The 27,478-nt window shown below is 64.8% G+C and overlaps 5 protein-coding genes across 12 annotated transcripts; 2 read left to right on the top strand and 3 right to left on the bottom strand.

Annotated features, from left to right (window-relative positions):
- Positions 1–50: 50 nt before the first annotated feature.
- On the top strand, positions 51–6,447 carry SLC43A3 (solute carrier family 43 member 3). The gene is made up of 13 exons (XM_058863234.1): positions 51–145; positions 2,527–2,774; positions 3,121–3,250; positions 3,413–3,459; positions 3,544–3,620; positions 3,716–3,808; positions 4,007–4,146; positions 4,272–4,378; positions 4,727–4,885; positions 4,955–5,068; positions 5,305–5,491; positions 5,729–5,852; positions 6,178–6,447. The coding sequence occupies exons 2-13, from the start codon at positions 2,588–2,590 to the stop codon at positions 6,331–6,333; spliced, it is 1,521 nt and encodes a 506-aa protein (XP_058719217.1). The 5' UTR covers positions 51–145; positions 2,527–2,587; the 3' UTR covers positions 6,334–6,447.
- A 44-nt stretch (positions 6,448–6,491) lies between these two features.
- Positions 6,492–9,175, bottom strand: LOC131592154 (proteoglycan 3-like). 6 transcript variants are annotated; one of them, XM_058863699.1, is made up of 4 exons: positions 7,499–8,381; positions 7,259–7,393; positions 6,877–6,988; positions 6,492–6,608 (listed from the first exon to the last, which is right to left on the bottom strand). In XM_058863699.1, the coding sequence occupies exons 1-4, from the start codon at positions 7,814–7,816 to the stop codon at positions 6,550–6,552; spliced, it is 624 nt and encodes a 207-aa protein (XP_058719682.1). In that variant the 5' UTR covers positions 7,817–8,381; the 3' UTR covers positions 6,492–6,549. The 6 variants fall into 6 exon arrangements, 5 of the variants coding, with proteins under 5 accessions (XP_058719682.1, XP_058719615.1, XP_058719534.1 ...); XR_009280530.1 differs by having other exon boundaries at positions 6,877–7,393; XM_058863632.1 differs by having other exon boundaries at positions 6,492–6,988.
- LOC131592497 (bone marrow proteoglycan-like) lies at positions 7,301–10,729 on the top strand. Of its 2 annotated transcripts, XM_058864083.1 has the most exons (6): positions 7,301–7,441; positions 9,450–9,542; positions 9,625–9,803; positions 9,872–10,006; positions 10,213–10,324; positions 10,517–10,729. In XM_058864083.1, exons 2-6 carry the CDS (start codon positions 9,482–9,484, stop codon positions 10,573–10,575), a joined length of 546 nt encoding a protein of 181 aa, XP_058720066.1. In that variant the 5' UTR covers positions 7,301–7,441; positions 9,450–9,481; the 3' UTR covers positions 10,576–10,729. The 2 variants fall into 2 exon arrangements, with proteins under 2 accessions (XP_058720066.1, XP_058720125.1); XM_058864142.1 differs by lacking the exon at positions 7,301–7,441 and having other exon boundaries at positions 9,244–9,542; positions 9,643–9,803.
- A 134-nt stretch (positions 10,730–10,863) lies between these two features.
- TNKS1BP1 (tankyrase 1 binding protein 1) lies at positions 10,864–19,873 on the bottom strand. 2 transcript variants are annotated; one of them, XM_058862707.1, is made up of 13 exons: positions 19,827–19,873; positions 19,212–19,344; positions 18,596–18,732; positions 17,844–18,468; positions 17,085–17,157; positions 15,073–16,317; positions 12,808–14,816; positions 12,370–12,688; positions 12,045–12,174; positions 11,825–11,961; positions 11,501–11,667; positions 11,335–11,400; positions 10,864–11,161 (listed from the first exon to the last, which is right to left on the bottom strand). In XM_058862707.1, exons 3-12 carry the CDS (start codon positions 18,687–18,689, stop codon positions 11,340–11,342), a joined length of 4,860 nt encoding a protein of 1,619 aa, XP_058718690.1. In that variant the 5' UTR covers positions 18,690–18,732; positions 19,212–19,344; positions 19,827–19,873; the 3' UTR covers positions 10,864–11,161; positions 11,335–11,339. The 2 variants fall into 2 exon arrangements, with proteins under 2 accessions (XP_058718690.1, XP_058718778.1); XM_058862795.1 differs by having other exon boundaries at positions 12,370–12,685; positions 19,827–19,871.
- An 813-nt stretch (positions 19,874–20,686) lies between these two features.
- Positions 20,687–27,053, bottom strand: SSRP1 (structure specific recognition protein 1). The gene is made up of 17 exons (XM_058862918.1): positions 26,904–27,053; positions 26,314–26,472; positions 25,929–26,114; positions 25,658–25,763; positions 24,992–25,182; positions 24,685–24,915; positions 24,492–24,595; positions 24,253–24,381; positions 23,869–24,090; positions 23,713–23,785; positions 23,164–23,302; positions 23,025–23,070; positions 22,406–22,529; positions 21,860–22,030; positions 21,538–21,620; positions 21,241–21,421; positions 20,687–20,996 (listed from the first exon to the last, which is right to left on the bottom strand). Exons 2-17 carry the CDS (start codon positions 26,365–26,367, stop codon positions 20,928–20,930), a joined length of 2,109 nt encoding a protein of 702 aa, XP_058718901.1. The 5' UTR covers positions 26,368–26,472; positions 26,904–27,053; the 3' UTR covers positions 20,687–20,927.
- Positions 27,054–27,478: the final 425 nt, after the last annotated feature.

The raw sequence follows: 27,478 nt of genomic DNA on the forward strand, positions 1-27,478 counted from the left end.
GGCCCGGCCCGGCCGCTCCGCCCGCAGTGGGGGGGGGTGCGGGGGGGGGGGCGCGGCATCGGGGGCACCGGGAGCATCGGGAGCACCGGGAGCGCCGGGGCGGGGAGAGCCCGGTCCCCTCCCCGCCGGGCCGGGCGGGAGGCGGGTGAGCGGCGCGGGGATGCGGCGGGAGGAGCCGGGGGTCACGGAGGGGCCCGGATGGACACGCAGCGGAGGGGGGCGGGAGGGGGGCTGTGGCCGGGACGGGAGGATCCCGGAGAAGGGGAACCGAGGGCCCTGGGCTCTCGGCGTGGACGCGGTGCGGATGTCCGGGGTGTCCGGGGCGGTGCCGGGGATGCGCGTGGTTGGAGCGGCGGGGCTGCGGCAGCCCCGGGGCCGTGGGGCCGGCTCGGGGGGCTGGCACGGCGGGGCCCCACGGCCGCACACCCCCGGGACCACGCTGTGTGTCCCCCCCGTCACACGTGGGCAGGCGGGGCTGGCCCTGCTCCGTGGGGCGCGGGCAGTGCCCGGCCCAGAACACCCCTTCCCGTGGGGGGAGCAGGGTGCGGAGGGGGGCCCAGCCGTGCAGCAGCCTCCAGAAGTCCTGTGACCCCACCTGCCCCCTTCACGGCCCGGGGGGAGCTGTCGGGACACAGCAGGGACAGAGGGGACAGAATCACTGATGCTGCGAACCCCCGAGCTGGATCCTCCTGCTCTCCCCATGGAGGGCTCACCAGTATGGGGCCTCACCAGTATGGGGGGGTCACTGCTATGGGAACTCACCAGTGTGGCTGGCGGAGACAGCATGTCCAGGACACCCCAGTAAGGCTCAGTGGCTGACACCCACAGTGAGTGGCTCAGGGTGCCCCATGCAGTGACCCCCACATGTCACAGCTGATGCCACAGCCCCGGCCCCCCTCCTGAGTAGCTAAAAATAGTACAGCTCCCCCCGGGCCGGCCCCCCCCGGCTCTGTGCAGGTTAATCTTTAGCTGCTGGTCACTGTAATGAGGCCTCATTATCTGACATTACAGCGGGCAGGGGAGCGGGACAGGCCCTGGACAGTGACACGGTGACAGGGGCTCGGTGCAGCAGAGCTAGGCTGTGGGGGGGTGGGGGAGCGAGGTGGGGGGACACGGAGGATAGTGACCTTGACACCCAGCTGTGGGGCACGGGGGAGTCCCAACTGCATGTGTGGGGTGACCTGCTGTCAGCCCCAGCTCGGTGACAGCTCCCAGTGCAGTGCAGTGCTTGGGGTGGCAGTGTCCCCAGGAGACACCTCATGGTCCCCAGCAGTGTGAGGGGATTCCTGGAGACATGGCAAGATCCTCAGGGGCGTGGCAGGGTCCCAGAGATGTGACAGTGTCCCTGAGAAGTGTGCCAGGGTCCCCAAGGGAGGGCCCCAGGGGCTGTGCTATGGCCCCGGAGGGGTGTGTCACCATCCCCTGCAGTGTGCTTGTGTCCCCAGGGGCTGTGCCAGCATCTCCAGGGATTGTGCCAGTTTCCCAAGCACTGTGCCAGGCCCTGGGAGGGGGGAGGGTGTGTTGGTGTCCCCGAGGAGGTGCCAATGTCCCCAGGGGCTCTGTCAGCGTTGCCAGGAAGAGTGCCAGTTTCCCAAGGGCTGTGCCAGGTCCCCAGCAGGGTGCTGACGTCCCTGGGGCGAGGTGTGTTATTGTGGTGTCCCCAGTGCTCACACCAGGGTGTGCAGCAGTGTGCCAGTGTCGCCATGGCTGCCCAGGTCCCCTGGGGATGCTGGCGTCCCTGGGATGATGTTGGTGTTCCCAGGGGTGTGTTGTCGGTGTTGTCACCAGAGCACACACCAGGACGCCCAGCAGTGTCCCCAGGATTGTGCCAGGTCCTGCCAGGCTGGCTCAGGGCAACAGGGACAGCATGGGGAGGGTCCTGGCACAGTGGGGGGACCGAGTCCCCCTCGGGGGCCGGAGGTGCTATCAGGGGCCCGAGGCACTATCGGGGACTGGCAGCCTGGGGGACCCAAGTGTGCTCCTGGGAGATGAGGCGGGGAGTCCCTGGGGGTGTGGAGATGCATCCCAGCCACACTGCCGGGGTTCAAACTCCACGGTGGCGAAGGTGACGGTGACAGCAGGAGGGCCTGGCCTCGTGCAGGTGGGTGAGGGGTGCAGGACGAGAGTCAACAGGCACGGTTGTGTGTGCAGGTGTGCATGCCTGTGTGTGCACCTGTAAATACATGTGTGTGTGTGTGTGCCTGTAACCAGCTGTGTGTGCACCTGGAAATGTGTGTGCACCTATAAATGTGTATGTGTGCCCACAAACGGGTGTGCACCTGTAAACAACAGTATGCACCTGTAAATCTGTGTGTATCTGTAAAGAGCTGTGTGCCACATGTCAACAGCTGTCCCCCCGTGTGTGAGCCCTGGCCCTGTCTCAGCTGCCATGGCCAGGGACAAGGGGCAGGGCTGGGGCCACGGTGGCCTTTGCCCAGGTGGCCATGTGCTGCCACGTGCACCCCAGGTGTCCCTGTACCCCCAGTGGGTGCCAGCATGAGGACGCCCAGCCTTTGTCACCCACAGGCTCAGCGAAGACGCCCCAGGCTGGTGACAGCCCGGGCCAGTGGCCGCCTGGGCAGGGGACATGGCGGGGGGCGCGGGGCTGGCCAAGCGCCTGGGGACCCTCTTGTCAGGGCTGCTGGAGTGCGGCGCCTTCTGCGGCATCATCTTCGGCTGGGCCTCCCTCGTCTTCGTCCTCAAGGACCTGGGCTACTTCGAGGGGCTGTGCCAGCCCTCTGCCACCCCCAGCCCCAACGCCAGCCTGGGGTCTGGTATGGACCCCCACCTGTCCCCATGGTCCCCTGACTCGTGACCCCACTGTCCTGATGCCCCGTGCTGCCCCATGTCCCCCCTGTGCCTGTGCCTGTCTTTGCTGCCTGCAATGTCCTGACACCCTGCAGTGTTCCGTGTCCCTGCCGTCTCCAAGCCCATGTGCCTACTGTCCCCCAGTCCACGTCTCTGGTATGGTCACGTCTGTGGTGTCCCCACATGCCCAGTGACCCCTGCATCTCTGCTGATCCATGTCCCCGGGTGCCTGCATCCCTGCATCCCTGGTATTCCCAGTGTCCCCATGTCCGTGTCTGCGTGTCCCCATGCCCCACTTATGGCCATCTCCAGACTGCAGCGGGCAGGATGAGCAGTTCTCTCTGGTCTTCACCATCGGCTCCTTCATGAACAACTTCATGACCTTCCCCATGGGCGTCGTCTTTGACCGTTTTGGCACCACAGCTGCGCGCCTCATCGCCATGTGAGCCCCGCGCCGGGGGGGACACGGGGGACGGGGCTTGTGCTGGGAGGATACTGAGAATGGGGCATTATTGGGGTGGCCGGGCTCCCAAGGGGCTGGGGTAGGGGAATCACCTGTGATTCCCAGGATCCTGTCCTCATGTATCATCACTGTCCCCTTTAGCTCCCTCTACACTGGTGGGACCCTGCTCGTCGCCTTCTCCACCCCAGGTGAGTCCCTGTGGCCAGGGGGTCCCCAGCCCTGGAGGGGGTCTCTTCGGTAACCCCTGTCCCCGCTGACCCCTGTGTCCTCAGAGATGGCGGTGCTGCTCTTCCCAGCCATGTCCATGCTGTCAGTGGGTGGCATCCTCCTCATCCTCACCAACATGCAGGTGGGTCCCCCGGCACCCTGACACCCATGTGGCGGCAGGACAGCCAGCCTGGCACGGGAGGGCTCTGATGGCACACAGGGGGCTCTCGGTGCCAGGTGGGCAACCTGTTCGGGAACTACCGCTCCATCATCATCACCCTCTACAATGGGGCCTTCGACTCCTCCTCCGCCATCTTCCTCATCGTCAAGGTGGGTGCGAGGGACGCGGCAGTGGCAGCAGGGGAGGGCAGAGCTGGGAACAGTTGGGTGACATCTATGGACATATTGGGGACATAATCTGGGACACAGCTGAGTCACTGCTGGGGCCACACATGGGGACAGACCTAGGGCCCGAGCAGGTGGCCGGTGGCAGCTTGTCTCTGTCTCTGACTCCGTCCTTGTCCCCAGCTGCTGTACGAGCAGGGGCTGTCCCTACGGGTCATGTTCCTTTTCCTGGCGGCCTGCAGCGCCTGGCACCTCCTGCGCACCCTCTTCCTGATGCCGCGCACCCGCATCCCGTACCCGCTGCCCCCCGACTATGACTACGGGTATGGGGGGCTGCCTGCGCCCTGCTGGGGCTCTGGGGAGAGGGGTGGCTGGGGCGGTGGGTCCCGTCCCCTGGGCAGGTCCAGCCCCACCAGGTGGCCGCAGGGTGACACAGGCGCTGCCGCAGGCTGCAGTGCCGGGGGCGCTCCCGCTCCTACCGAGCGCACAAGGACAAGCAGGCTCCGGGAGAGGCCGGAGCGGAGGAGACACCCCTGGAACCCGCCGCAGCTCGAGGTGCCGGGAGCGGGAATCCGCTCGCTGGGGGTGGGGCCTTGGCCAGATGGGCGTGGTCACCGCCGGGCGGTGGGCGGTGCCATGTAAATGAAGGGCGTGGTCTGGCGTGGCTATGCATGACGTGGTTGGAGGGATCATGCATATGCAGGTAGGGGCGTGGCCTCCCGGTGGTGGGCGTGGTTTACTAACCGGTGTATGCAAATGAAGGGGTGCTGGGTGTGGCTGTGTGCGGGCACGGTGACACATCGGAATGGGCATAGAGGTGGCTGTGAGGCCCCAGCGGGTGGCAGGGACAAGGTGTGGCCTGGGGTGTGTGTCTGTATGCGCCCCGCCCTGACACCTGCACAGGTGGTGACACCCCCGGGACGCCGTTCCGGGCCTGCGCCTGCTCGTGGCTCTTCGCCTGGCACGTGGCCTGGCTCTCGGTGATGCAGCTGCGGCACTACCTGTTCATCGGCACCCTCAACCCGCAGCTTGAGCACCTGGCGCACGGGGACCACGCCCTGGGTAAGGCATCGAGGCGGGGGGTTACACGGCGGGGACACCCAGGGCCCGCCTGACGCTGTCCCCCCACAGTGAGCACCTACACCAACGCCTTCGCCTTCACCCAGCTCTGCGGGGTGCTCTGTGCCCCCTGGAACGGCCTCATCCTCGACCGGCACAAGCGGGGAAAGGGCCCCCGCCCTGAGGGTAACTGTCCCCCCACCCCAAGGAAAACGGAGCCCCAGCTTCGTGCCCTGAGGATAACTGACCCCCAAGGCCCTTCACCCCAGGTGGAGGCGCACTCCTTGGCCCCACACTATGGGGGTAATCCCAGTCCTGTGGTCCTTGTCTCCTATACCCTCATTGCTGCCGTCACCCCATGCACGAGAGAGAAGGGGCACAGAGGGGGCCGTGTCCCCAAGCCCTGACCCCCATGCCCACAGGGATCCTGGCGGCGCTGGCAGACCTGCGCTCGGCGGTGCTGTCGCTGGTGGTGACGGTGGCACAGTGCCTGCTGTTCTCTGTGTTTGCCGCCGTGCCTGTCCTGCCCGTCCAGTTCGGCACCTTCGTGCTGCAGGTCATCAGCCGCTCCTTCCTGTACGGCGGCAACGCCGCCTTCCTGGCCATCGCGTGAGTGGGGACAGCCACGGCCACCGGGCATGCAGGGCTCACGGTGGCAGGGATGGTGACACGGTCGTTGTGGCAGGGGACAGGGTGGCATGGTCAGGATGGGGCAGCAGGGGGTGGCAGTGGGGAGGGAGGATGGCAGGGGACAGGGTGGAGGTGGCAGGGGACAGGGTATCGGGGAGGGGCTGTCAGGGGTCAGGGTGCCAGGAGAGTCCTATTGGTGACCTGGGTGCCTGGCAGGTTCCCCCCGCAGCACTTTGGGAAGCTCTACGGGCTGGCCATGGCACTGTCGGCGCTGGTGGCCCTGCTGCAGTACCCCTGTGTCGCCCTGGTGCAGGGGCCGCTCCAGGGGGATCCCTTCTACGTGAGTGTGCTCTGTGGGCCCCCCGAGTCAGGGGTGGGGGGGCTGCTCCACGGGGAAATGGAGGTCCTGCCCTGGGAGGGAAGGGGTCTTGCCACATGGGAAAATGGGGATTCCGGTCCTGTCCATGAGAAAATGGGGATGCTGCCCCAGCAGGGATGGAATGATGAGGTCTTATGCCATGAGAAATGAGGGTCCTGCAGCAGAGAAGGATGGGTGCCCTGCTCCTGGGGAAATGGAGGTGCTGCTCCAAGTGTCCTGGCCTAACACAGGGGATGAGGGAGGGCAGCCCGCCAGCCCCCTGCCCTGACACTCTTCCCCTCTGCAGATGAACTTGGGGCTCATCGCCGTGGTGCTGGTGGCCTTTGTCAGCCCCGTGGTGGTGGCCCGCGAGTGCCAGCGGCGAGCCAAGGAGCTGGGGATGGCTGGCGCCCCCCTGGCAGCACCCGCCAGCACCGAGATCCACGCCGAGACCCCACACTGAGCCCCACAGCCAGCACACCATTTTTGTACCAGCCTCGGGGTGCTGTGCCAGTGGGGTCAGGGGGTGGGGATAATAAACATCACTGCCCCCTCCACTTGCCGTGCTGCCCCCACGACTCCCAACGCTGTCCCCAGCCTCCGGGTGCACACAGACACAGCTCAGGGCACCTCTGCTTTATTGGGAAAGGAGCTGGGATGCGATGGCAGCACTGGGGGCTCAGTACTGGCAGATGAAGGGGCGCAGCTGGAGGCAGAAGCGGCTTCTCCAGAGCCCATCTGGGGACAAGGACAATGTCAGGGCCATGGGTGGTTCCTAGAGCCCCCCAGTACCCTGCAACCACTTCCAGTGCCCCCTATATCCCTGCCTTGGCTCCCCCAGTGCCCTGTAACCCCTCCCAGTGCCCCTCCCACTGCCCTCAGTGCCCCCCTCAGTTCACTCTGTAGGCTCCTCTCCACAGTATTCAGTGTTCCTCCAATGTCCCAGTAGCCTGTGCTCCCCTCCCCAGCACCCCCAAGCCTGGACACACTGGGTGGGTGACCTTACCTCGGGCACTGAGGGTGGTGCAGGTGGTGACAATGTGCAGGGGTTGGGTGGGTGCCCAGTTCGCGTAGTTCCAGGGGCTGGAGTCCTCCCAGTGGGACTCCCACTTCCCTGCCTGCTGTGCCAACACTTCAGTCCCCAGTGACAGCCCCCACCAGCCCTACCCAGCCCCTCAACCCCAAAAACCCGCCCCAGCAGCCAATACCCAGCCCCTCATGCCTCCAAACCCAGCCTCCAGCCCCAGTATGCAGTGCCCAGGCTCATCCCCCAGTATGCAGCCCCAGCACCCAGCACCCCAGTCCCTCACCCCCCAAAGCAGCCCCCAGCTGGTCTCACCAGCACCCAGCACCCCTTTGGTAGCCCCTTGTCCCCGTTGTCCCTTCACCCTTTTGCTGGTGACAGCTCCGATCCAGGGTGAGATGAGGATTTTGTAGGTTCGTGCCAGTTTGTGCAGCTCCTGGTTGCGGGAAGCGCTGTGCACCGAGGCCAGCTGCCCCCGGTACACGTCCTGGCAGTAGCGCTATGGGACAGGCATGGGCTGGCACCAGGCAGTCACCTGTGCCCACGGGTACCTGCTGGCAGTGCTGGGTACCCCCTGCACCCCCTGTGCCCCACATGCCCTCACCTGGGCTTGGGCATAGGTGCGCAGCTTCTTCACCACGGTGTAGTACAGCGGGGGGGTCTCACCAGCAGGGACCCCCTGCAGCTGGCGGGGGGCTGCAGGGCAGAGGACAGGTACCAGGGGTCCCTCTGCTAGCCCCAGCCCCAGGCATGTGGTGTCAGTGGGGTGGGCATGGCGCTGGGGTGGCAGGGACATCCCAGGGTGTTCCTGGGGGCGGGCAGGGCTGTGGGGGACACTCACTGGGGCAGGGGGACACTCACCAGGGTAGCTGGCAGCGACAGTGCCCAGGAGGGCCAGAGCGAGCAGCAGGCAGGGCCACATGGCAGTGGGACACTGAGGACACCACCAGCATTCTCTGGAGATGCCTCAGCCCTGTCACCCTTGGCCACCCCCCACCATAGTCCAGAGCCTCTCTGCCACCCTTGGTAACAATCTGTTCTCTCTGTGGCCCTTCTGCCATCCCCCATGTCCCCACTGTCCTTCTGCCACCCCCAGTCCCACCTTGTGTCCCACCTTGCCCCTCTGTATCCCATATCCCCACTGTCCCTCCATCCCCTGTGACACTCCCATATACTCCTGGCATCCCAGAGACCCATTGTGTCCCCCTGACACCCTGGTCCCAGCCTCAGGGATGCCCACCTCTGGTCCCCACCCCAGCAGCCAGGGGCTGAGCCCACTCTGATGTCCCCCTCCATGTCCCTGTCCCCATCCTCGCTCCTCACCTGGGGGCTCTGGGGGGCTCTGCCCATTGGTCCCCTTTATAGGGGTGACAGGGCCACATGTCACCACCACAGCCTTGCGCCACCCAGCTGGCTCTGGGGACACCATGGGGACGTTGGGGTGACACTGGGGGGTGGGGGGAGTCCCTGCCTGCAGTGGGACACACGTGGCCCCCAGGAAGGGGGGCTGCAAGTCGGGGGGTGCACAGGGGTGCCCAAGGCAGAGGGTGAGTGTTGGGGCAGTGAAAGGGGTGGGGGTGCAGGGGTGGGGGCTGCTCCAGTTTGAGGGGTGCAAGGCAGGTGTATGGGGTGCAGCGTGTCCTGGGGTGGGGGTGCTGGGGGTGCAGAGGGGATGTTGGGGTGCTGATACCATCTCCTGCCGCCCATGCTTGCCCAAGAGCCATTTCCTTCTCAACGGCTGTGGCCCCCTGGGTCCAGCGTGGCCGTTTGCCCACAGACCCCCTTGAGCCCCCCCTAAGCCTCCCATGTCCCTGACCAGCTCCCCTGGCCCGCAGCTGAGCACCACACTGGGGACTCTGCACACAAATCCTCGTCTCCGTGCCCTGTGCACACCTGCACCCCAAACCCTCCAGCCCCTGTACCCCAACTTCCCTGAGCCCCTGTACTGACAACCTGTGCCCCAACTCCCACAGCCCCCTCCCCACACCTTGTGCCCCAAACCACCACAGCCCCTCCCTCCCCTGGACCAAGCACACCCCAATCACTGGCTGGGCAGGGTGGTGGCAGAGCCCCCCCCGGCGTGTCCCCCACCCTGTCCCCAGCAGTTGGTGGTTGGGGGTGTCACAAGGCTGTGGTTGGGGACACGTGTCCCTGTCACTGATATAAAGGTGGCAGTGGGTAAAGCCCCCTGAAGACCCAGGTGAGCAGTGGAGACAGGGGCATGGGGGTGGGCTCAGCCCTCAGCTGCCAGGGTTGGGGTTCCTGAGTTTGGCATTGGGGGACTCTGGGGTGCCAGGGGTGGAGGGGACATGGTGAGGGACAGGATAGCACAGGATGCCCAGGGGAGGGAGTGACACAAGGGTTGGAAGTGAGGAACTGGGCACAGGAGGGCTGGGGCCTGTGGGGGTGGCACTGGGGATGGCAGAGGGACAGTGGGGATATGGGGGGTTTCTGAGGGGACTTGGTGAGGACAGTGTGATGCTGGAAGTAGCAGAGCAGCACATGGGGGTGTCCCCAGGGTGGCTGAGGGTGATGGGGCTTTGGGATCTCCCAAGGGTGCTAGTGGTGTTCCCAGTGTCCCTGTGCCATGCGGCCCTGCCTGCTGATTGCCCTGGCCCTGTTGGGCACAGTTCCTGTCAGCTGCTCTGGTGAGTGCTTCCCACACCCCCCACCCGCAGGGACATCCCAGGGACACCCCTGTTCTCAGGGTGATCCAGCTGGTGTCCCCAGCTCTTGCCCGCCCTGCAGTGGAGGACGAGGAGGATGTGACAGAGCTGGAGATGCCCAAAGAGTACAGCGGGTGCCTGGGGGCCAGAGACAAGCAGGCACTCGGTGTCCCCATCATGCCGGGCACCGCCACCTGCCGCTACGTCGTCATCTCCCATTCCCGAAGCTTCCGCCGTGCGCAGGTGGGATGGGGTGGGTTGGGTGGGGGGTGGGGCCACCAGTGCCCCCCGTGACAGCCATGTCCCTGCAGCACATCTGTGCCCGGCGCTTCCACGGGCACTTGGCCTCGATCCACGATTCCCGCACCAACAGCTTCCTGCTGCTCCTGGCGCGCCAGCGCTCCATTGCTGGCGAGGTCTGGATCGGTGCCGTCAGCCAGCCCGCTGTAAGGACCCCCACCATGTGCCCACCACCCTGGCCTCAGGGTACCCTGTCTCCTCCCAGTGTCCCCAGTGCCCACCCCGGGTGTCCCAGCCCCACCCCACAATTCCCAGTGCACAGCCTGGGTTCCCTAGTGCCTACCCTGGATGCCCCATTCCCATCCCACTGTTTCCATTGCTGGAGGTCCCCATACCCTTTCTCCCCTGGCAGACCCCAATCCCGAGCTGCCACTGGACTGACCGGAGCCCCTGGAACTACAGCCGGTGGATTCCCGGGCACCCCCTGCCCGGCCACCGCTTCTGCACCGCCGTCTGCACCAACGGTCAGTGGGGGCTCTAAGGGAGGGGTCCAGGGGGGCTCAGGGGTAGTCCCTGCCCATGATGGGGGGAGGTTGCTGAGGGGCTCAGGATGGGGAGGTGACACTGGGGGGCTGGAATCTGGGGCATCTGGTGGGTTATCCCTAGGGGCTGGAGGGGGGTCCCTGGAGGACCGATCTCCACTCTTCTCTCCCCAGATGGGCTCTGGAGGAGCGTGCACTGCAAGAAGAGGCTGCCCTTCATCTGTGAGATATGAGGGGCTCAGCCCCCCTGGATGCCCCCAGGCCTTCCCCACCTCTGCTCCCCCCCGGGGGGCTGCACCCCCTCCCTTGGAGTACAATAAAGTCTTGCTGTCGGCACCCACTCGGTGTTTGGGCAGGGCCAGGGGCCCGGGCTGGTTGCACCCAGGGTGGGCACAGAGCGGTTTTGGAGGTGTCCTTTGTTTCCTGCACAGCTCCTGTGTGGGCAATGGCAGTCACATGGTCCCCTCTTCAGGGATCTCTGTGATCCTCACCCATGGGCCAGGAGAAGAGCCAGGACTCTCTGAACTGACCAGCGAGGTTTTATTGTCTGTGGCAGCGGCACCATGAGCCGGACCCGTCGCCCTGTGTCCAGGGCCATACACGAGCAGGGGGGAGGGGAAGGGGGAGGCTCGTGCCCACCCCCAGCCCCCTGGGGACTAAGGGGATGGGGTACACTGGGGAGATGGGGAGGACGTGTTGGGAAGACAGGGACCCTGCGAGCTTGTACAAAGTGCATAGGTAGGTGTGTGTGTGTGTGTCCCCATGGCAGGGGACAGCCCTGGTCTGGGGACAGCGGTCTGTCAGCATCAGGGAGTGAGCCTGGAAGTGACACAGGGGGAAGAGGATGAGGATCCTGCAAGGGCCCCCCAGGGGTGACCCAGCCCAGGGGGACCCAGCCAGGGCAGAGAGGAGGGAGGGGGCTACCCCCAGCAGTGCAGACACGGGGAGCGGGGGGGGTGTGTCCCCAGCACTGCCTCAAATCCCACACTCACCCCACTCAAGGCTTCTTCCTTTTCAGCTTCAGTGCTTGCAGCCAGTTTGGGGCAGAGGCCTCAGATCTGGGGTATTGGCAGAGTTTCAGCGTGAGCCCCTCAAAACCTGTCCCAGCACCCAGACTGATCCCCTCAGCCTCCATGAAGATCCTGGCCCCACACTCACCCTGAGGATTTCTCTGGCTTTGGAGGCAGGGTTGGGGGTTTCCCACTCACACCAGGGATCTTGCAGGACTTAGAGCGTTGCACATGGGGGTCTTTAGGAGGGGTCCCCTTGCTGTCCCCTGATGATGTTCCCTCTTCAGCTGAGCGATTGCGACCCCTCAGCTTGGCCTGGCGGCAGAGAGAGGTCAGGTAGAAACACAGTGCTCTGCCCCCCACATCCCCCACTGCCTCCTCCCTGTCTCCCAGGCCCCAGCCCCACCCTGCCTCAGTTTCCTTGCGTTCCACCCTCTCTTTCACCTTGCAGTCAGGAGTCCAAGGGACTCACCTTGATGGCAGAGGCGCTGAGGCCAGGAAAGAGAGGCACCTTGACCCCCTTGCCCGAGGGTGAGCCGCGCACCCGCCGGCTCCGGGGCTCCTCTGCTGCCTCCTCGTCAGAAGACACTGCCAGGGCTGGCCGGGGCTCTGTGGGCACACAGGGACAGTGTCACCATGACAGTGTGCCAGGACAGACACCCTGCTCCCACCCCCATCCCCGCTGGGCTCACCTGTGGAGTCCCGGAAGATCCAGCTCTCCCCCTCGGTGGCAGTGGGACGCAGGGATGGCGCCCGGTGCTGGCGCTTGCGGCCCAGGCTGGCCTTGCAGCGAAACACGCTGCTGTCCAGGAGTTCGGTGTCCTGCCAAGCCCGGGGGACAGGTCAGAGCTATCACAGAGAGCCCAGGGACCCCCCATCCCAGCCAGCACACCCACAGCCTCCACCTCAATCCATGGCTGTCCCTGGGGGCAGAGATGCCCCATTCAGACACATCCTGTGACAGCCAGGCAGTCCTAGGCCATACAGGGTGATTAGAATCTCCCCACTTCCACTCACCTCCAGAAGAGGAAATTCCTGCCCCTGCTCCATGGACCCCTCGGCCTCGGGGGCAGCCAGAGAGAGCCGCTGCTCCCCCAGCCTCAAGGAGCTCTCCCCATCTGGGTGGTCTGAGGGCTGTTCCTCACTTCCTGTGTCCACTGGGATCCCACTGACAGCCTCTGGCAGCAGAGGGGGAGCCCTGGGGCTCTGTGGGGCAGTGGCTGGCTTAGAAGGATCCCTCTCCTCCTCAGAGAGGCTGGGTGACTCACTCCGGGGGGGCTCCACAGATGGAGGATCACCTGGAATGTCACCCATCAAAGGGCTGGGGGCCAACCTGCTTGGGAGACAAAACCCCAGAGTTGCTCTAGCCCTGAGTAACACAAGCCCTGCCCCAAACCCCTCTGTCTGCCTCAGGAGAAACTCCTCCCTCCCTGCCACCACCACCCTCCTCCTTACCCATGCTCTGTGTGGGTGTCTCCTCCCAGGCTCCGCTCCCCCACACCAAGGTCCCGGCTGCGGGCAGCACAGCGGGCACTGAAGGCACTCGCCCACTCCTGGCGACTGGCCTCAGCATCCTGTGGCTCCACACTCCAGCTGTCCAGGTCCTGGCTCCAGCGGGCATTGCCCACGTCCAGAGAGAGATCCCTGTGCAAACCTGCCTGGGGCTGTGGCAGGACCCTGGACATGGAGCCATCCGAGGCTCCGGCACTGCAGGGGTCTGGCACCCGCTCTGTCCCAATGACACCGAACTGGTTTTGGCACTCGGCTGCTCCAAGCTCCTTAGCCCAGTCCCTGCTGCTGCAGCTGTCATGCTCTGGCTGGTGGGCACTGCCCCAGATGGGCTCCTGGGCCGGGAGATCGGGGCAATGGGAGCTGGGCATGTCCTCCTCACCAATCCTGATCAGTCCTGTCTGCCCGACACTACCTACACTGGGCCAGCTCAGCCGGGCTGGGATCAGCTCCTGCTCTTCCTCCCTGGGAATCACAGAGCTGTGCTGCCCATCCCATGCTGCTCCACTGGGGCTCAACTCTCTGTCCTGGGCCTCCACATCCCTGGTGCTGGATCTGTCATCCCAGACATCTCCGCTGGCACTGAACAATCCCTCATTCCGGGTCTCTGTGTCCCTGGTGCTGTGCCTGCCATCCCTGGCTGGCCTGCTGGATGTGAATTCACTGTCCTGGGTCTCCAGGTCCCTGCTGCTGGATCTACCACCCCAGGCTGCTCCACTGGGACTGAACTCATCCTGGGTCTCCAGGTCCCTGGTGCTGCATTCACTGGCTTCAGCCAGCCTGCTGGGGCTGAACTCCTGGTCCTGGCTCTCTGTATTCCTGATGCTCGATCTGTCATCCCAGGCCGGCCTGCTGGGGCTGAATTCCCGGTCCTGACTTTCCAAATCCCTTGCACTGGATCTATCACCCCAGGCTGGCCTGCTGGGGCTGAATTCCTGGTCCTGACTCTCCATGTCCTTGGTGCTTGATCTGTCATCCCAGGCTGGCCTGCTGGGGCTGAATTCCCGGTCCTGGCTTTCCATATCCCTGGTGCTGTATCTGTTATCCCAGGCCGGCCTGCTGGGACTGAACTCCTGGTCCTGGCTCTCCATGTCCCTGGTGCTGGAACTGCCATCCCAGGCCGGCCTGCTGGGGCTGAACTTCTGGTCCTGGCTTTCCATTTCCCTGTCTTCACCAGTCCAAGCTGGTCTTCTGGGGCTGAACTCCCTGTCCTGGCTTTCCATGTCCCTGATTTCACCAGTCCAGGCTGGCCAGCTGGGGCTGAACTCCCGGTCCTGGCTCTCCATGTCCCCGGGGTTATACCTCCTGTCCCAGGCTGGCCGGCTGGGGCTGTGCTCCTTATCTGGGCTCCCAGCATCCCCAGTGCTGGATCTGCCAGCCCAGCCCAGTGTTAAATTCTCATCTTTGTTCCCAGCATCCTGGGTGCTGTATTTCCTGGCCCAGTCTGGGGTGAGCTCCCTGTCCTTCATATCCATGTCCTCGCTGCTGTACCTGCCTTCCCAGGTAGGCTGCCCGGAGTGTGGCTCCTTGTCCAGCTGCCCGACATGTCCTGTGCTGAGGCCACTGCCCCAGCTGGCCTGTCCAGAGCCAAGCTCCTCTGTGCTGCCATAGCCCTGGCCCCACTTGGCTGTGCTGGCACTGAAGTCTGGATCCTGTGGGCAGCTCTTCCCAGTGCCAAGGGAAGGGGACCAGTCGCTGCAGCCCAGTTTTGTGTCCCCCATCAGCTCCGTTGCTCTGTAGTCACCACTCCAGCTCTCCTGCGCAGTGCTGTCCTTGTTGCTGTGGGTGCTGTCCCAGCTGGATTTGGTCCCGAATTCCTGCTTCTGCTTAGTCTCAACAGGCCAGTCTCTCTCCCTGGACACACCTGAGTGGCTCCAGTCAAAGCTGCTGTCCTGGCGAGGGTGGCCAATGCCAAACTCACTGCACAGGTCCTTCCGTGACCAGCCCAGCAGGTTCTGGTGGAAAAAAGGGGAGAGGAGTTAGAGGGGGGAAAGAGATTAGAAAGGGGAGAGGAGGGAAACACCTTGGGGACACAGTACAGTGGGGCCCATCCCAAGGGGGAGGCAGAACCCATCACCTGCCCCATAGCACACAGTCCTGCTCAGCCTCCACCTACCCACCTGCCCATCCTGTCCCATCCCATGGCTCAGTGGAGGGCAAGAGGAGGAGCCCAGGCCACACCAACCATACAGAGCCCCCCACACCCCTCACCTCTGGAGAGCCGTGGACCCCGGGTGACGCCAACAGCTCTGTCAGCCAGCCTGGGTCGGCGTGGGGCTCAGGGTCCTGTGAGGGTCCTTCAGCCTGGCCTGGGCCCCCGGGACCCTGCAGGCTCTTGGGGCCATCACCTGCCCAGGCTGAGTCAGCTGGAGCAGCTGGATCTGGAGGGGCTGGATCCAGGGGGGCAGCTGTGGTGAGGCTGGGCTGGGTGGAGGACTCAGGCTCAGCTGGGTCCTGTCCAGGCTTTGTCACATGAAGTGGGGAGTGGGACATGGGAGCATCCTGCTCTGCCTCTCTTTCCTCCTCCTCCTCCTCCTCTGCCGAGCCCTCAGCCTCTTGCTGGGCTACGGGACCCCCTGGGCATGGACCCCCCTCTGCCTGCTGGCTGTCAGGTCCTTCAGACCTGCTGTCCTTTGGAGGGCTGGGGGCCACAGCCTCCCCATCTGACTCCCCCTCTTCGGAGAGCCCTGAGTCAGGCGTCTCCCGGATGGGGGAGCGGGGAGGGAAGGCTGGCAAGCGTGCCCCCCACGACGGGAACGTCCATTCAAAGGACTGGGAAAGGCTCCAGGCGGACTCGCTGCCCAGGGAGGGCTCTGACAGGAGGTCTCCAGGCCGGGGCAGGGCACTCAGTGAGCCCCCCAGCTCCCCCAGGCCCTGCCCCGTGGGTGGGGGCCGCAGCACCCCCTCTGAGGAGCGCCGGAGCCCCACATCCCGAGGAGGGGGATTGAAATCAGGACCCTGATAGAACTGTGGGGACACTGCAGAGTCATCAGGTCCCTCTGGGGAGCCTGGGGGACGAGAGGCTTTGGCAAGGGGTGGGCTGGGGGGGCCGAGGTACTCGGCAGCAGCCTCGGGAGAGCCGGGGGGGCAGGTGACTCGTGGGGGCAGTTCAGGAGTGCCAGGGGGGCTGGCGGTGCCAGGGGATCCCTCCCCTGGAGTGTGTGGGGAGCCGGGCGAACGGGAGACACTGAGCTGCGGTTTGGTGGCCAAGGGAGCGCCCGGGGCTTGGATGGAGGTGATGGGGACCTCGACTGGAGGCCGAGTGGGGGATTCTGGGGAGCCAGGGGGCAGTGTAGGGGAGTCGGGGGCCAGGAGCTCAGCGGGGGCATCAGGGGAGCCAGGGGCTGGGGCAGAGAGCTCAGCAGGCTGGAAAGGAGCTCCTGGGGCTGGGGCTGGGCAAGTGGGTGGCCTTGGGGAGCCTGGAGGTCCGAGGGCACCCAGCTGTAGAGTAAAAAGCTGTGGAAAAAGCCAGCAGGGGGGTTCAGTCAAGAGAGAGCACCTCCAAACATCATGCATCCCAAGGCCAGCCCCCCAAACCTCTGGAGGGTCCTTCCCTCCAGCCCTGCTCCCCTCCCTGCACCCGGGGCAGGAAGTGCCCATGCTGCGTGCCAGAACCAGGCTGCTCCTGCGTGACTCAGCCAGGGCGGCTCCCGGCACCCCAGCCCTGCTCCCTGCCTGGCCCCCTGCTACCCCCAAAGCGCCTGGACAGATGGAGAGAAGAAATGAAGCAGGAAGAAGTCAGAACCCCCAGCACAGCCCCCTGCCCTGCTTGAGGCTGGCATCCCCATGCCCAGTACCGCTAGGGTTTGCCCCCCTTGCTGGGGTGACCTGGTGCCGGTGCCCAGGCTGCCACCCACAGTGTCACCGTGGCCCGGTGTCCCGGTCACTGCCCTGAGTGAACACGGCACGGGGAAAGGGGCTGGCCGCGTGCCCTTGGGGCCTGCCCTGCCACATACCTGCCGGGTCACCGAACCCCAGCTGGTGACTCATGGCTGCTCCCTGCCCACGCCTGGCACCGGCGTTGGCACACGCCACCCCCACACCCCCAGGCCCCATGACGGGCTCCCGGCTCTCAGCCCCAGGAAGGGGCAGCCAGCACCCCAAGGAGAAAGGAGAGACACGCACCCCGCAGAGAGGGAGCCCCGGAGGAGACAGGAGAGCCCCGAAGGAGAGAGCCCAGGAGTGGAGCCGCCATGGCGCCGGAGGGCGAGGCCAGCACTCACGTCAGGAGGGGATGGTGGCCTCCGGCGTCCGTGGGGGTCCCCAGCACAGCTCGGCCCAGCTGGGGGGGAGCTGCTGCAGAGAGAAAAGGTGAAGGGAGGTAAATCCCACTGTGTGCCTCGGTGCTATTCTCCCACCAGCCACGAGGCACCCCTGCCCCAAACCACCCTTCAAGGATGCAGGGTATAGGGTCGGGCCCTGCCACGGCTGCACAGCCCGTGGCTTGGGCTGCGAGGGGAAGAAGGCAAAGTGATTCCAGCTCCCCTTCCGGAAATTTTTCGGTCCTTTGGGAGCAAGTTTCTCACACTCCGGTTCAGAGCAGCCCCCGCCCAGCTCTCCCTGAGGTGCCCAGCTCTTGGGAGCGTGGCCAAGCACTGGCCATGGCCCAGGACATCCTGCAGCTGGGAGCCCCGCCAATCTGACTGCTCCTTGTGCTCCAGCATGGCCCAGCAGGGAAAAAATAGCAAGGCTGGAAAATCAGGAGCATTTCCTGGGGGAGTGACCCCCTGCCTGTTACTCGCAGGGGCTGGCTAAGAGCCCACCTACAGGCAGCTCCTGGCCCGGGACAGCCCATTCTGCGGTCGGCACCAGCCGCCCTGGCCTTCCCACGGAGGTAGCTGGAGGCACTGCAGCTCGGGAGGAACCTGGGCCCTGTGCCGGCGACCAGACCTCAGCTCCGTTACATTCCCAACCCTGGGATGGTTTGGAGTGATACCTGTTCCCACTGCCATTCTTCCCAGCATCAGTCCCTGTGCCCTCACCTCATCTCAGACACAGGGTGTCTATCATCCCCCATTCCCAGCTCGCCTGCCACAGGTCGGGGCATCTGGGGGGCTTCACTGGCAGGGTCTCCATCTGCCTCCTCGCTGGGACGCTTCCGGAAGGCAGAAAACGTCTTGGAGCCGAAGCGGGAGGAGGGGTCAGCACAGAAAGGCGAGAGCCAGGCCCGGTCTGGGCTTCCTGGGCCCTCCCTGCTGTCCATCTTGGCCAGGATCTCCTCCACGGTGGTGCCTGGGAACCGCTCCGGCCTGGCAGCCACCGGCACTGGCGTCACCTTGAAGGGCGCCGGGCCCTTGCGCGAGGGGGTTGGCGGGGCCGGGGGCACCTCCTCCTCAGCGCCTGCGACCACGGGTGACGAGAGCCCCTTCCCATTGGGGGTCTCGGGTGATCTGACAGTGAAGGAGGGGCGCCGGAGGGGCCCCCCTGCGCCTGCGCCGCTGTAGGGCTGGGGCCCGGCCAGGCGGTTCATCTTCTCGGCCGAGGGCAGCTCGGGCCGGGGGTGCCGCGGGCCCGGCGTGGGGGGTGGCACCGGGGGCTTGGCGGGCACGGCCGGCTTGGGCAGCACGCGGGGCTTGGGCCGCACTGGTGGCTTGGGGCGCACACTGCCTGCAGAGAGCAAGGGAGGGGAACGGGGTCAGCGGAGTGGTGCTGCCCCCCACAACTGGGAACAGGCCCCCGGGGGCTGCCCCAGCAATCCCCCTGCTCCGATTCCCCCCAGGCCCGGAGTACTGACCTTTATCGGGGCTGCCGGCCAGCCCGGCCCCCGCAGTGCCAGCAGGGGAGGTGCAGGGCACGGCGGGGTGCAGGGGCTGCGGCTGAGAGGCCATGGCGATGCAGGGACGTGGGGGGGCACGGCGCGAGGGTCAGCCCCTGGGGAGAGAGGGAGAATCGTTTGGGGAGTGCCCCAAGCCTGGGAAAACCCAACCACCCTGTGGGGCCCTGTGCCAAGCCCTGTCCAGCTGTGCCAAACGGAGATCACACCGCGGTGCCACCCTTAGTACATCTGCCCCGGCTCACCTGAGCCAGCCGGCCCCCGGCAGCAGACCAAGACACGGCCCCAACCCGCCGCGTAAGCACACGGACCCCACACTACACCCCTTAACGCCATGGGGCCCCTCCTCTACCTGTCTGACCCTGCGCTAACCTGTCCCAACACACACGTGTCACTCTCACCGGCCCTCGCCAACCCCCCAGCGCCGAGCTGGCCCCCAGTTTGCCCCAGTTCTCATCTCAGCTCCCTGCCCAGGTCACCCCCGACCCCCTCGAGCCCCCGGCAGCCCGGGAGGCACCGCCCGGTCCCCCGAGACCTTCGGCCGGCCCCTCTCAGTGGCCGCGGGCGCCCCACTCACCTTCCCCACATCAGCCTCATGTCGGGGGCGGGCCGGGGACACACGTGGGGGGCGCAGAGCGGGCGGGGAGGAGGGGTTAGTGTCCCCACGGGTCTCACGCTGCTGCCGCCGCCTCTCCCGTGACTCACCGGGGCTGCGGGGACAGGAAAAACCCGCTTGGTGCCTCCTCCCGGCCCTGCCCTCTCTCCCCGCCCTCCCCTCCCCTCCCCGCCTCGCTCCCTCCGGTCCCACCGGGGTCCACCCTCCCCAAGACCCCCCTCCTCTCGCCTTCCACGGGGGAACCGCCGCCACAACCCACATCTGGAAACCATCGGGCCCGTTCCCCAGCCCGGGATGGCGGCGGGGCCCCGGGATGAGGGTCCGGCCCCCCGGGGTCTTCCGCCAGCACGGCCTAGCCTCGTTGCCACGGCAACGAGGCCTCCGATCGAGTGGCTGAGTAGGCCGCGACCGAGGCCTAGAGCCGTCCCCATGACAACGAAGCCCCCCACTCAATTCGGGGGTCCCGGGCCCATGTTGCCTGCTGGAGCCGAAGCCACGTGGTCCCCCGGTGGGCGCCAAGAGCCGGAGGATCCCGGTTACCCGCAGCCTCATGGTGGCAGAGAGACCCCCACTCACCCTCCACCGGCGCAGCTCATGCATATTCATGACTCCCCGGCCACGCCCCCGACAGCGGAGAGGGGGCGGGGCAGAGCGGCGCCGCGTGGCGGGCGGACCATAGAGAGGGGCGGCTGGAGAGTCCTCCAAAATGGGGGTGGGGGACACGCCGGAGACCTCCAGCACCCCCCGAATCACCCTCGGGGGTCGGAACAGCCGGGCAGGACCGCATGGACACCCCATGGAGCCCCCCGGTTGCAAATTATCCCATTCCCGGAGTCCTCCAACCGTGGGTCTGCTGCCGGAGGGGCAGTAATGCACATTTAGGTTGCTGTGACAATAGAGCCCCCCCACCGTTTGGGCATCCAGGGTCCCTTGTGCCCACCAAGGACCCCCGGCTTCCACCCCCGGGAGCTCCTGCTTCCCCGTGGCCCATCCCAGCGGTGCCAGTAAAGGCAGTGGAAGGAGGGGGGAACAGGCAGCCATGGGGTCCCCCCGGGGCTGGTTCCTGACCGGGAATTGGCTGCAATCAACACCGGAGGGGAAACAGGTCTTAATCGGATCAACCCCCTCATGAGGGAGGTAGAAAATCCCCCAAATGGCATCAGGATCGAGCGAGGGGCTGTAATTAGGAGCCCTGATGGCTGAGCAGGGGCTGGGGGCCGCTAATGGAGGGTGGGGAGAGAATGAAGTCAGCCCTGGAAGCCGTTCAAGGAGGGGAACAAGCTCCCGGATGGCTGCAGGAAGGAAGGAGGGATGGGGGAGCCAGCCCCACACCCACACAAACACCATCAGTGGGTTTTTTTTTTTATTCAACCCGAGTTGCCATGTCAACAGACCCAAAATACAAAAAAACAACACCAAAAAAAAAAACATCAAGGGAAGGAAAGAAAAGGAGAGAAACCCAAGTGTTTAGAAAAAATAAGTTGATGGGATACAAATGTGCGGGACTGAGGAGCCTCTGGCACCTCCTGCCACCACGGGGTGCTGGGGGACAGGGGAACCTGGCCCTGCTCCCAGGTGGGAGCCATCCAGAGCCTGGGACCCTGATCCCTGCCATGGGGCCGGCCCGCCCAGTTCTCTCCCGACCTGGGATCCAGCCTGGAGCCTGCTGGGATGGGGCTAATCCGAGCCGGATGCAGAGTCCTCTGAGCTGGGGGGAGGGCTGGCAGCTCCCTCATCCTCCGAGTCCTGCAGGCAGGGGACAAAGAGGTCAGCAGGGGACAATGAAGGCAGGGCAGTATCCCCACGACAGAGGGAATAGGGCGATGGTGGTGACCTGGGGACACTGCAAGAGGTGTCCAAGTACCACAAACATAAGGTACTACAAGGACCCAGCCTCTCCAGCAGAAACCACCACAATGTTCCCCAAGGAAGAGGGACTACGACCATCCCAGTTGTTCCTCAGGGACGAGGGACCAGTTGTGACCCCCACCTCCTTCTTGCTCTCTGCAGAGGAGCTCTCATCGCTGGACACAAATTCCTTGCTCTTGAAGCTGTCGCTCATGCCCTTAGCTGGGGACTTGGAGGATGAGGACTTGGAGGTGGTGCCTTTCTTGTCCCCTTTCCCCTTCACCTGCTTCTCCTGTTTCTTCTTCTTCTTCTTTGACCTCTCCCTGCGCAGGTGGGCAGAGCGGAGAGGAGCTGCATTACCTGGCTGGCAGCACACTGGCCCTGGGAACAGCCCATTTTGGGGGGCCAAGCCCTGCCAGCCCCTTGCCAGCATACTCACCCCCTGTGGCTGTCAGCCTTGCTGTATTCCTTCATGGCCTTCTCGTAGTCCCGCCTGGCATCTTCCGCCTTCCGATCCCACTCCTGCAGCCAGAGCACAGGGTCAGCGAGGCTGCCCCTCCTCCACCATCCTCCAGCACCCACCTGCACCCCACCCTGCTCCCACTTCTGATCACCAAGCCCACCAGCCCAAGGATGTCCTCAACCCTTCCCAATTCCCCATCTGTGCAGTTCCAGGCCCCCAAGAGCAAGGAAGGGTCTTCCATATCCAGTCTCCCCTCCTGTACCAGGCCCAGCTCTGCCCTGGGCCTCCCAACCCTCACCTCCTTCTTCTCCTTGGACATGGCCTTCCAGAGCTCCCCAGCCTTCTTGGACAGATCAGTGATGCTGATGCCAGGGTGGTCTGACTTGATCTTCTCCCGGCTGGCATTCAGCCAGAGCATGTAGGCTGACATTGGGCGCTTGGGAGCGTTGGGGTCCTTCCCCTTCTTGCTCTGCGAGGTGGAGAACACTCATGGAATCTCAGTGCACCCCTGACCCAACACCTCAGGACTAGGCTCTGCTCACTTCTGCACCCCCCAGCAATCCAGCTGCAGCCCTGGGAGAGGGGCTGGTGGGACACAGCTGCCTGGGGGTCAGGCTGCTGAACAGCCCAGCAACAACCAGGATAGGCTGGGCATGGGAACATCACGCCCTTGGGAGAGGCTCAGCCTGGACACATCTAGAGGCAGTGACGCCAGGCCTGGACAACAGCTCTGGTCAGCACACTGGTGAGTGCTGCAGGGGCTGAGGTGAGGCAGCTCAGCTGGGGCTGTGACCCTCCTGATCCCACTCCACGAGCTCGTCCTGCTCCTACAGCAGCCCCTCACCTCCGGCTGCTTCTTGCGGGGCTTGCGGTCCTTGACGATCTTGGCCTTCTTGGCCGGCTTCTTGTCCTCACGGTCGCTGTCGCCATCACCGCTGGAGGAACTGGCTGAGGCATTGCTGTCAAACCTGCATGGGGGCATCAGCCTCAGAGCTGCTCCCAGACACCACAGCCCTGAGGCTTCCTGGGCTGGAGCTGCTCCACTCCCGTTAACAGCCCTCAAGGGAGCGGCCTTCCACGAACACAGCTCATTGTGTTCTGCTTCCTGGATATTTGGAGCTCTCATGGTGCCAGGGCTCAGCTTCAAGCTCTCCCCACATCTCCCCCCCATCCTCACCCCTGCCTGGGGCTCTAACCCGCTTCCCAACTGTCCTCTTTCCTGAAAAGTGCAGCCAAAGCCTCCCCAGGAGCCCTTCCAGAACTCTCTCATACTGCCTAATGCCATCACAATGAAGAGAGCCCAGAACTGCCCCAGCTGCCCACCCTTCCCAAATCCAGGGCTGTACAGTCCCAAATCTAGGTGATCCCAGTCATGCTGTGAGCATCTCTCAATGCTCACACAGCCCTAGAACACCACCTTCCTACGGGGCTTTTGGATAGAGACCTGCCTGGCCTCTACTCACTCTTCAGCCACATCATCATCCTCTTCTCCAGGGTTGAAGGACTCATCTGGAGGAGAAAGCAAGTGCTCAGTGCTTTGGATCATCACAGGGAGCAGGAGCTGGAGCACCACAGGCAGCCCCTCGCAGCCCCAGCCCTCACCTGTCTCCTCTCCAGAGCCATCACTGCTGTCATTGGCATTCTCCTCCCGGATCTTGCCCTCCTCTTTCATCCTCTCCAAGTAGGCATCGTGCTGGTCCTCATCAGAGTCGGCATATTCATCATAGCTCTGCTTCATTCCCTGTGGAGAGGTGGGATGAGAGCCGCTCCCTGTGTCTCTCTCTGGAACACAGCCCTGGGTGAGCACGGCCCTGGGCATGCACAGGGCAGGGGACAGACATGGCTATGTCCCCTCCTTCCCCCCTCAGGGCCCCGGAGAGAGGGGCAGAGCAGTTATGGGGGTTAGGGGGGCCCTTTCACACCACGCTGGGGTTACTGGGTTAGTCAGAGACCACCACAGCCATGCACAGGAAACCTGCACCAGGAGGAGGAGGAGGAGGACAAAGAGGAAGGGATATCGCACGGACCTTTTTCCTCTACAAGGGCAAGGAGAGAAAAGAGAGGTGAAAAAAGGAGGGAAAAGCAGACAGATTGTGGGAGAAGGCAGTGCTTGCACCAGTGGGTGCGAGCCCTGCCCCATGTGGCGGATACCTCCTTCAGCCCCCGGTTCTTGATGTTCAGCTTCTTGGCATTGACAAAGTCAAAGAGCTTCCCGTACTCCTCCCTGTGGAAGAGGGCACGGTCAGGCCAGGGGTGCTGGGGAGCTCTGGTGGGCACAGCCAGGCTGGCCCCACAGCCCACACCCACCTCTCGATGCTGCTGAAGGTGTACTGGGTGCCCTGCTTGGTCTCGATCTCAAAGTCGAAGGAGCGGGTGGTGGTGGTGCCTCGGGCAAAGTTGACGAAGGAGATCTCATCGAAGCGGATGTGCACGGGGGGCTTGTGAACGTAGATGAAGCCCCTCTCCAGCGGGTACAGCAGCCCCGAGCTGGCCTTGTAGGAGCAGGTGATGCACTGGGCTCCGGAGTGTCTGCAGGACAAACACTGCTATCCATGGGGACAAACACCCTCCCCATGCACAGCCCTGGCAGACAGGCCCTGCTCCCCGGCACGAATCACACAGAGAGACCCTTCCCCTTCCTGGCCATGGGAATGAGGTGAAAAGAGAGGGACTGGCCCTGCAATCACTCACCCCTGGAAATTTCCAGGCACGGTGATCTTGCGGTTCACCAGCGCCTTCATCACCCGGCTGACCATCTCGTAGAGGGACCCCGACATGTTCTTGGTGAGCCGCCCCTCGAAGCGCTTCTCCACCTCCTCCCTGTGTGGAGGGAAGGAGGGCAGAGGTGAGAACTGAGTCCGGGGGAGTAAGTACCTCCCTCAGGATCCAGGGAGGGGTCTGGGAAGCGGTGTGGCATCAGAAGAGCTCACTCATTCATGTTGAGGGTCAGGGAGATATCCTCATCCTTGGAGAAGAGCAGGATCAGGAAGTGGTAGCGGGTCTGGCCTTGCTTTATCGGGGGGTCCAGGCTGATCTGGAAAGAGAAGAGGAGGTGAAGACACAAAACCCTCCTGAACCACCCCTAATGCCCTTCCAGGGGAGGGCTGAGCCATTCCCACTCACCACGAAGAACATCTGGCGCTGGTCCTTGTGCGGGAGCAGGAAGAGGCGCAGCACGGTGGTGTAGGGGATCTTGTAGTCGAAGGTCTTGCCGTGCAGGTGCAGGAAGGTGGGGTAGATGCGGATGTCGTAGCGCCCGCGCGGCGTCAGGCACTGCAGCTCCCGGAAGATGCAGATGGCATCACCGGTGGCCTGGATCACGTCTGCCTTGGACAGCACGTTCTGGGCGAAGGCCTACAAGGGAAGAGGTCAGAGAGGTCCCAAAGGGTCCCTCGCTGCTGGCCCCCACCCTCCTGCCAGCCCAACGCACCTCCACGGGGTCCACACCGTCCTCCTGGGTGGGTGGCACGTAGAACCGGACCTCCATGAGCGACACCTCGGCATCGTCGTTCTGGTGGAACTCCAGCGTCACCTCGTTCTTGCCCGTGGTGCACTGGGACACGTTGCTGAGCGGAATCTCGAACACCGGCTGCTCCCCGATGTCGAAGGACAGCAGCTGCCCTGCGGGGACATCACAGCCAGCTCACAGCTGTGCCCCACAAACCCCATCTCCAGACACAGTCTCGCTCGTCTCCAAAATCCAGCAGTGCCTCTGCTCTCAGATGCTCTCTGCATTCCCACCCTCCAAAATCTCCAGGCTTTCTCCCTTCCAGCTGCATCCATGGAAATTGGCACTGATCAGAAACACACAAAAAGGAGCTGTCTGACCCCATGTGTCCTTGTGCTGGAGGCACATCCACCAGCTCCCCAGACTCCCTTAAGAACAGCAGCTCTGCCACACAGGTGCAGATTTCACACCAAGCACGGACCCCTGGGATTCAGGGCCCTCCTGCTCTCCTGAGATGTTAAATGTCCTCACTGTCCCTGAGGACATCCCTAGAAAGCAGCTGTTCCTAAGGGAATGGCTGGGGGAGCAGAACAACCACACTGGTAGGAACATCTCACCCCATGGCCTCAGGCTGCCATTGGAACTCACCTCCAAACCTCACTGTGCCCCAGTTCCAGCCCTTCACACACAGATCCTTCTCCATGAGCTCCAGGCAATAGTGGGCCTTGAAGAAATCTGAGAGCTTGTCAAATTCCTGGGTTGGGTAAGAGAGAGGGAAGACCATCAGGAACCACCAGTGCCCAGAGCCCCAAGTCAGACACAGCCCCTGGGCATGGAGATTCAGGGGACAGAGCTGTTCTGGGGCTGGCAGGGAGCACAGCTGGATCCGGGAGAGTGGCAGCAGGGAACAGGAACTCACCGACTCCCGGAACCCGTCATACTTGTAGACGTGGCCGTTCTTGGTGAGCAGCTTGAGGCCGTGCCCCAGCGCCACGCGCCGCCACACGCCCTCGGCCAGTTCTGAGGCCTGGATGTTGTCCACCTTCCCTGTCTTGCTGTTCTTGAAGATGACACCCTGCCGGCTCAGCCGCAGCCGCCCATCATTCTGTGGGAGAGCTGGGCATGAGGGGACTCCGTCCCATGGAGCCACCACGGCCCCGTTGGGTGCAGGCCTCCAGCAGCAGCACCACCAAGCAGCCACAGCTTCATCCCCCACACTCTCCTCATCATACAGCATTTGCTCCCACATCTACACCCCAACCCTGGAAGTGCCCCTGGGGCCATCCCCATGTCCCCTCGCTTACCATGGACCCCTTCACCTCCTGGTAGATCTCGTTGAACTCCAGCGTATCGGCCATGGCGGCTGCGGGGTGCGGGAGGGGACGGGGACGAGCTCAGGGCGGGTTCAGCAGCCCCCTCAGCCTGGCATGCCCGGGGCAGGGCAGAGGAGTCAGTCCCGGCACCTGCGGGAGGACAGCGGGTGAGCCGGACCAAACTCCCACCCCCAGCCCCGGCCGCAGCCTCTCGGGGGGCACCGGACTCACCGATGGGGGCGACGCCCGGCCCCTCTCGCTCCCTTCCCCAGATGTGCCGCGGCCCCAGAGCCAGCCCTTCCTGCACCCCTCGGCCACCGCTGTGTCATCGCACCTCTCGAATCCCCCAGCCCGGCTCTTCCCCTCCCTCTCCGCACCCCAAACCAGACACAGCACCCGCGAATTCCTTCCGGGCCTCAGCTCCCAAGCGCCGCCCGGGCCTCCCCCCAACCCCAGGCCTGCCCCCTCGCCCCGAGCCTGCTCACATCTCAGGCCTGTTCCCCCACCCCAGCCCGGCCTCCCCTGACTCCGGCTTCTCCCCCGCGAGATTCAAACATTCCCCATCCCTCGGGCAAACCCACCCGGCCCCTCCGCGGCGCCGCCGCCGCCGCTTTTCCCGCCTGCGCAGCGCGAACCGCGCGGAGCCGCCGCCACCGCCGCCGGAAGTCACGCGGACTTCCGCCATGGCGCCGGTCCGCGCGAGCGCCCCCTGGCGACGGGGCGGGGCCGTGCCGCGCTCGCCGCCGCACCGCGGGCGGCACCGCAGCGCTCCGGACGACCCCGCCCACAGAGGCGGCGGGGGCGGGGCTAGAGCGGCCGGGACCCCGCCCCCCGGCCCGCCGCTCTGCCCCGCCCAGAACCATAGAGAGTAGGGGGGAGGCACCCTATTGGCCAGCGCGGGACGAGCCCCGTGACGTCACCTCGTGTGGGGACCACCCCCCCACCCCCCCCCCCCCCCCAAACCCGGGGTGCCCCAAAGTGTTGGAACTGGACAATGGGGCGGCCCAGAGCGGGGCACCCCCGAAAGCGCACGCAGGGGACACCCTCCTCGTGCTCCCCTGCGGGGGTGTCCCCCACGAACCAGGCATCCCCAGTCTGGGGCGCATCCCCCACGTGCACCCCAACGCGGGGCTCCCCGGTCTCAGAATGGATCCCC

Source organism: Poecile atricapillus, chromosome 1 (genome assembly GCF_030490865.1).
Source record: "Poecile atricapillus isolate bPoeAtr1 chromosome 1, bPoeAtr1.hap1, whole genome shotgun sequence".
Classification (NCBI taxonomy): domain Eukaryota; kingdom Metazoa; phylum Chordata; class Aves; order Passeriformes; family Paridae; genus Poecile; species Poecile atricapillus.

What these genes read in the sequence shown, in the direction of transcription:
- SLC43A3 (XM_058863234.1), top strand. Translation starts at nt 2,588, where the DNA reads ATGGCGGGGGGCGCGGGGCTGGCCAAGCGCCTGGGGACCCTCTTGTCA. An exon ending in GCTGCGCGCCTCATCGCCAT is followed by an intron (nt 3,251 to 3,412) that starts GTGAGCCCCGCG and finishes TGTCCCCTTTAG; the next exon opens with CTCCCTCTACACTGGTGGGA. An exon ending in CCATCTTCCTCATCGTCAAG is followed by an intron (nt 3,809 to 4,006) that starts GTGGGTGCGAGG and finishes CCTTGTCCCCAG; the next exon opens with CTGCTGTACGAGCAGGGGCT.
- LOC131592154 (XM_058863551.1), bottom strand. Translation starts at nt 7,816, where the DNA reads ATGTGGCCCTGCCTGCTGCTCGCTCTGGCCCTCCTGGGCACTGTCGCT. An exon ending in GCACCTATGCCCAAGCCCAG is followed by an intron (nt 7,394 to 7,498) that starts GTGAGGGCATGT and finishes CCTGTCCCATAG; the next exon opens with CGCTACTGCCAGGACGTGTA.
- LOC131592497 (XM_058864083.1), top strand. Translation starts at nt 9,482, where the DNA reads ATGCGGCCCTGCCTGCTGATTGCCCTGGCCCTGTTGGGCACAGTTCCT. An exon ending in AGTTCCTGTCAGCTGCTCTG is followed by an intron (nt 9,543 to 9,624) that starts GTGAGTGCTTCC and finishes TGGTGTCCCCAG; the next exon opens with CTCTTGCCCGCCCTGCAGTG. An exon ending in GTGCCGTCAGCCAGCCCGCT is followed by an intron (nt 10,007 to 10,212) that starts GTAAGGACCCCC and finishes CTCCCCTGGCAG; the next exon opens with ACCCCAATCCCGAGCTGCCA.
- TNKS1BP1 (XM_058862707.1), bottom strand. Translation starts at nt 18,689, where the DNA reads ATGGCCTCTCAGCCGCAGCCCCTGCACCCCGCCGTGCCCTGCACCTCC. An exon ending in GGGTCCACGGCTCTCCAGAG is followed by an intron (nt 14,817 to 15,072) that starts GTGAGGGGTGTG and finishes TTTTTCCACCAG; the next exon opens with AACCTGCTGGGCTGGTCACG. An exon ending in AGGAATTTCCTCTTCTGGAG is followed by an intron (nt 12,175 to 12,369) that starts GTGAGTGGAAGT and finishes CGGGCTTGGCAG; the next exon opens with GACACCGAACTCCTGGACAG.
- SSRP1 (XM_058862918.1), bottom strand. Translation starts at nt 26,367, where the DNA reads ATGGCCGATACGCTGGAGTTCAACGAGATCTACCAGGAGGTGAAGGGG. An exon ending in ATGACGGGTTCCGGGAGTCG is followed by an intron (nt 25,764 to 25,928) that starts GTGAGTTCCTGT and finishes TACCCAACCCAG; the next exon opens with GAATTTGACAAGCTCTCAGA. An exon ending in TGGCTCTGGAGAGGAGACAG is followed by an intron (nt 23,071 to 23,163) that starts GTGAGGGCTGGG and finishes TTTCTCCTCCAG; the next exon opens with ATGAGTCCTTCAACCCTGGA.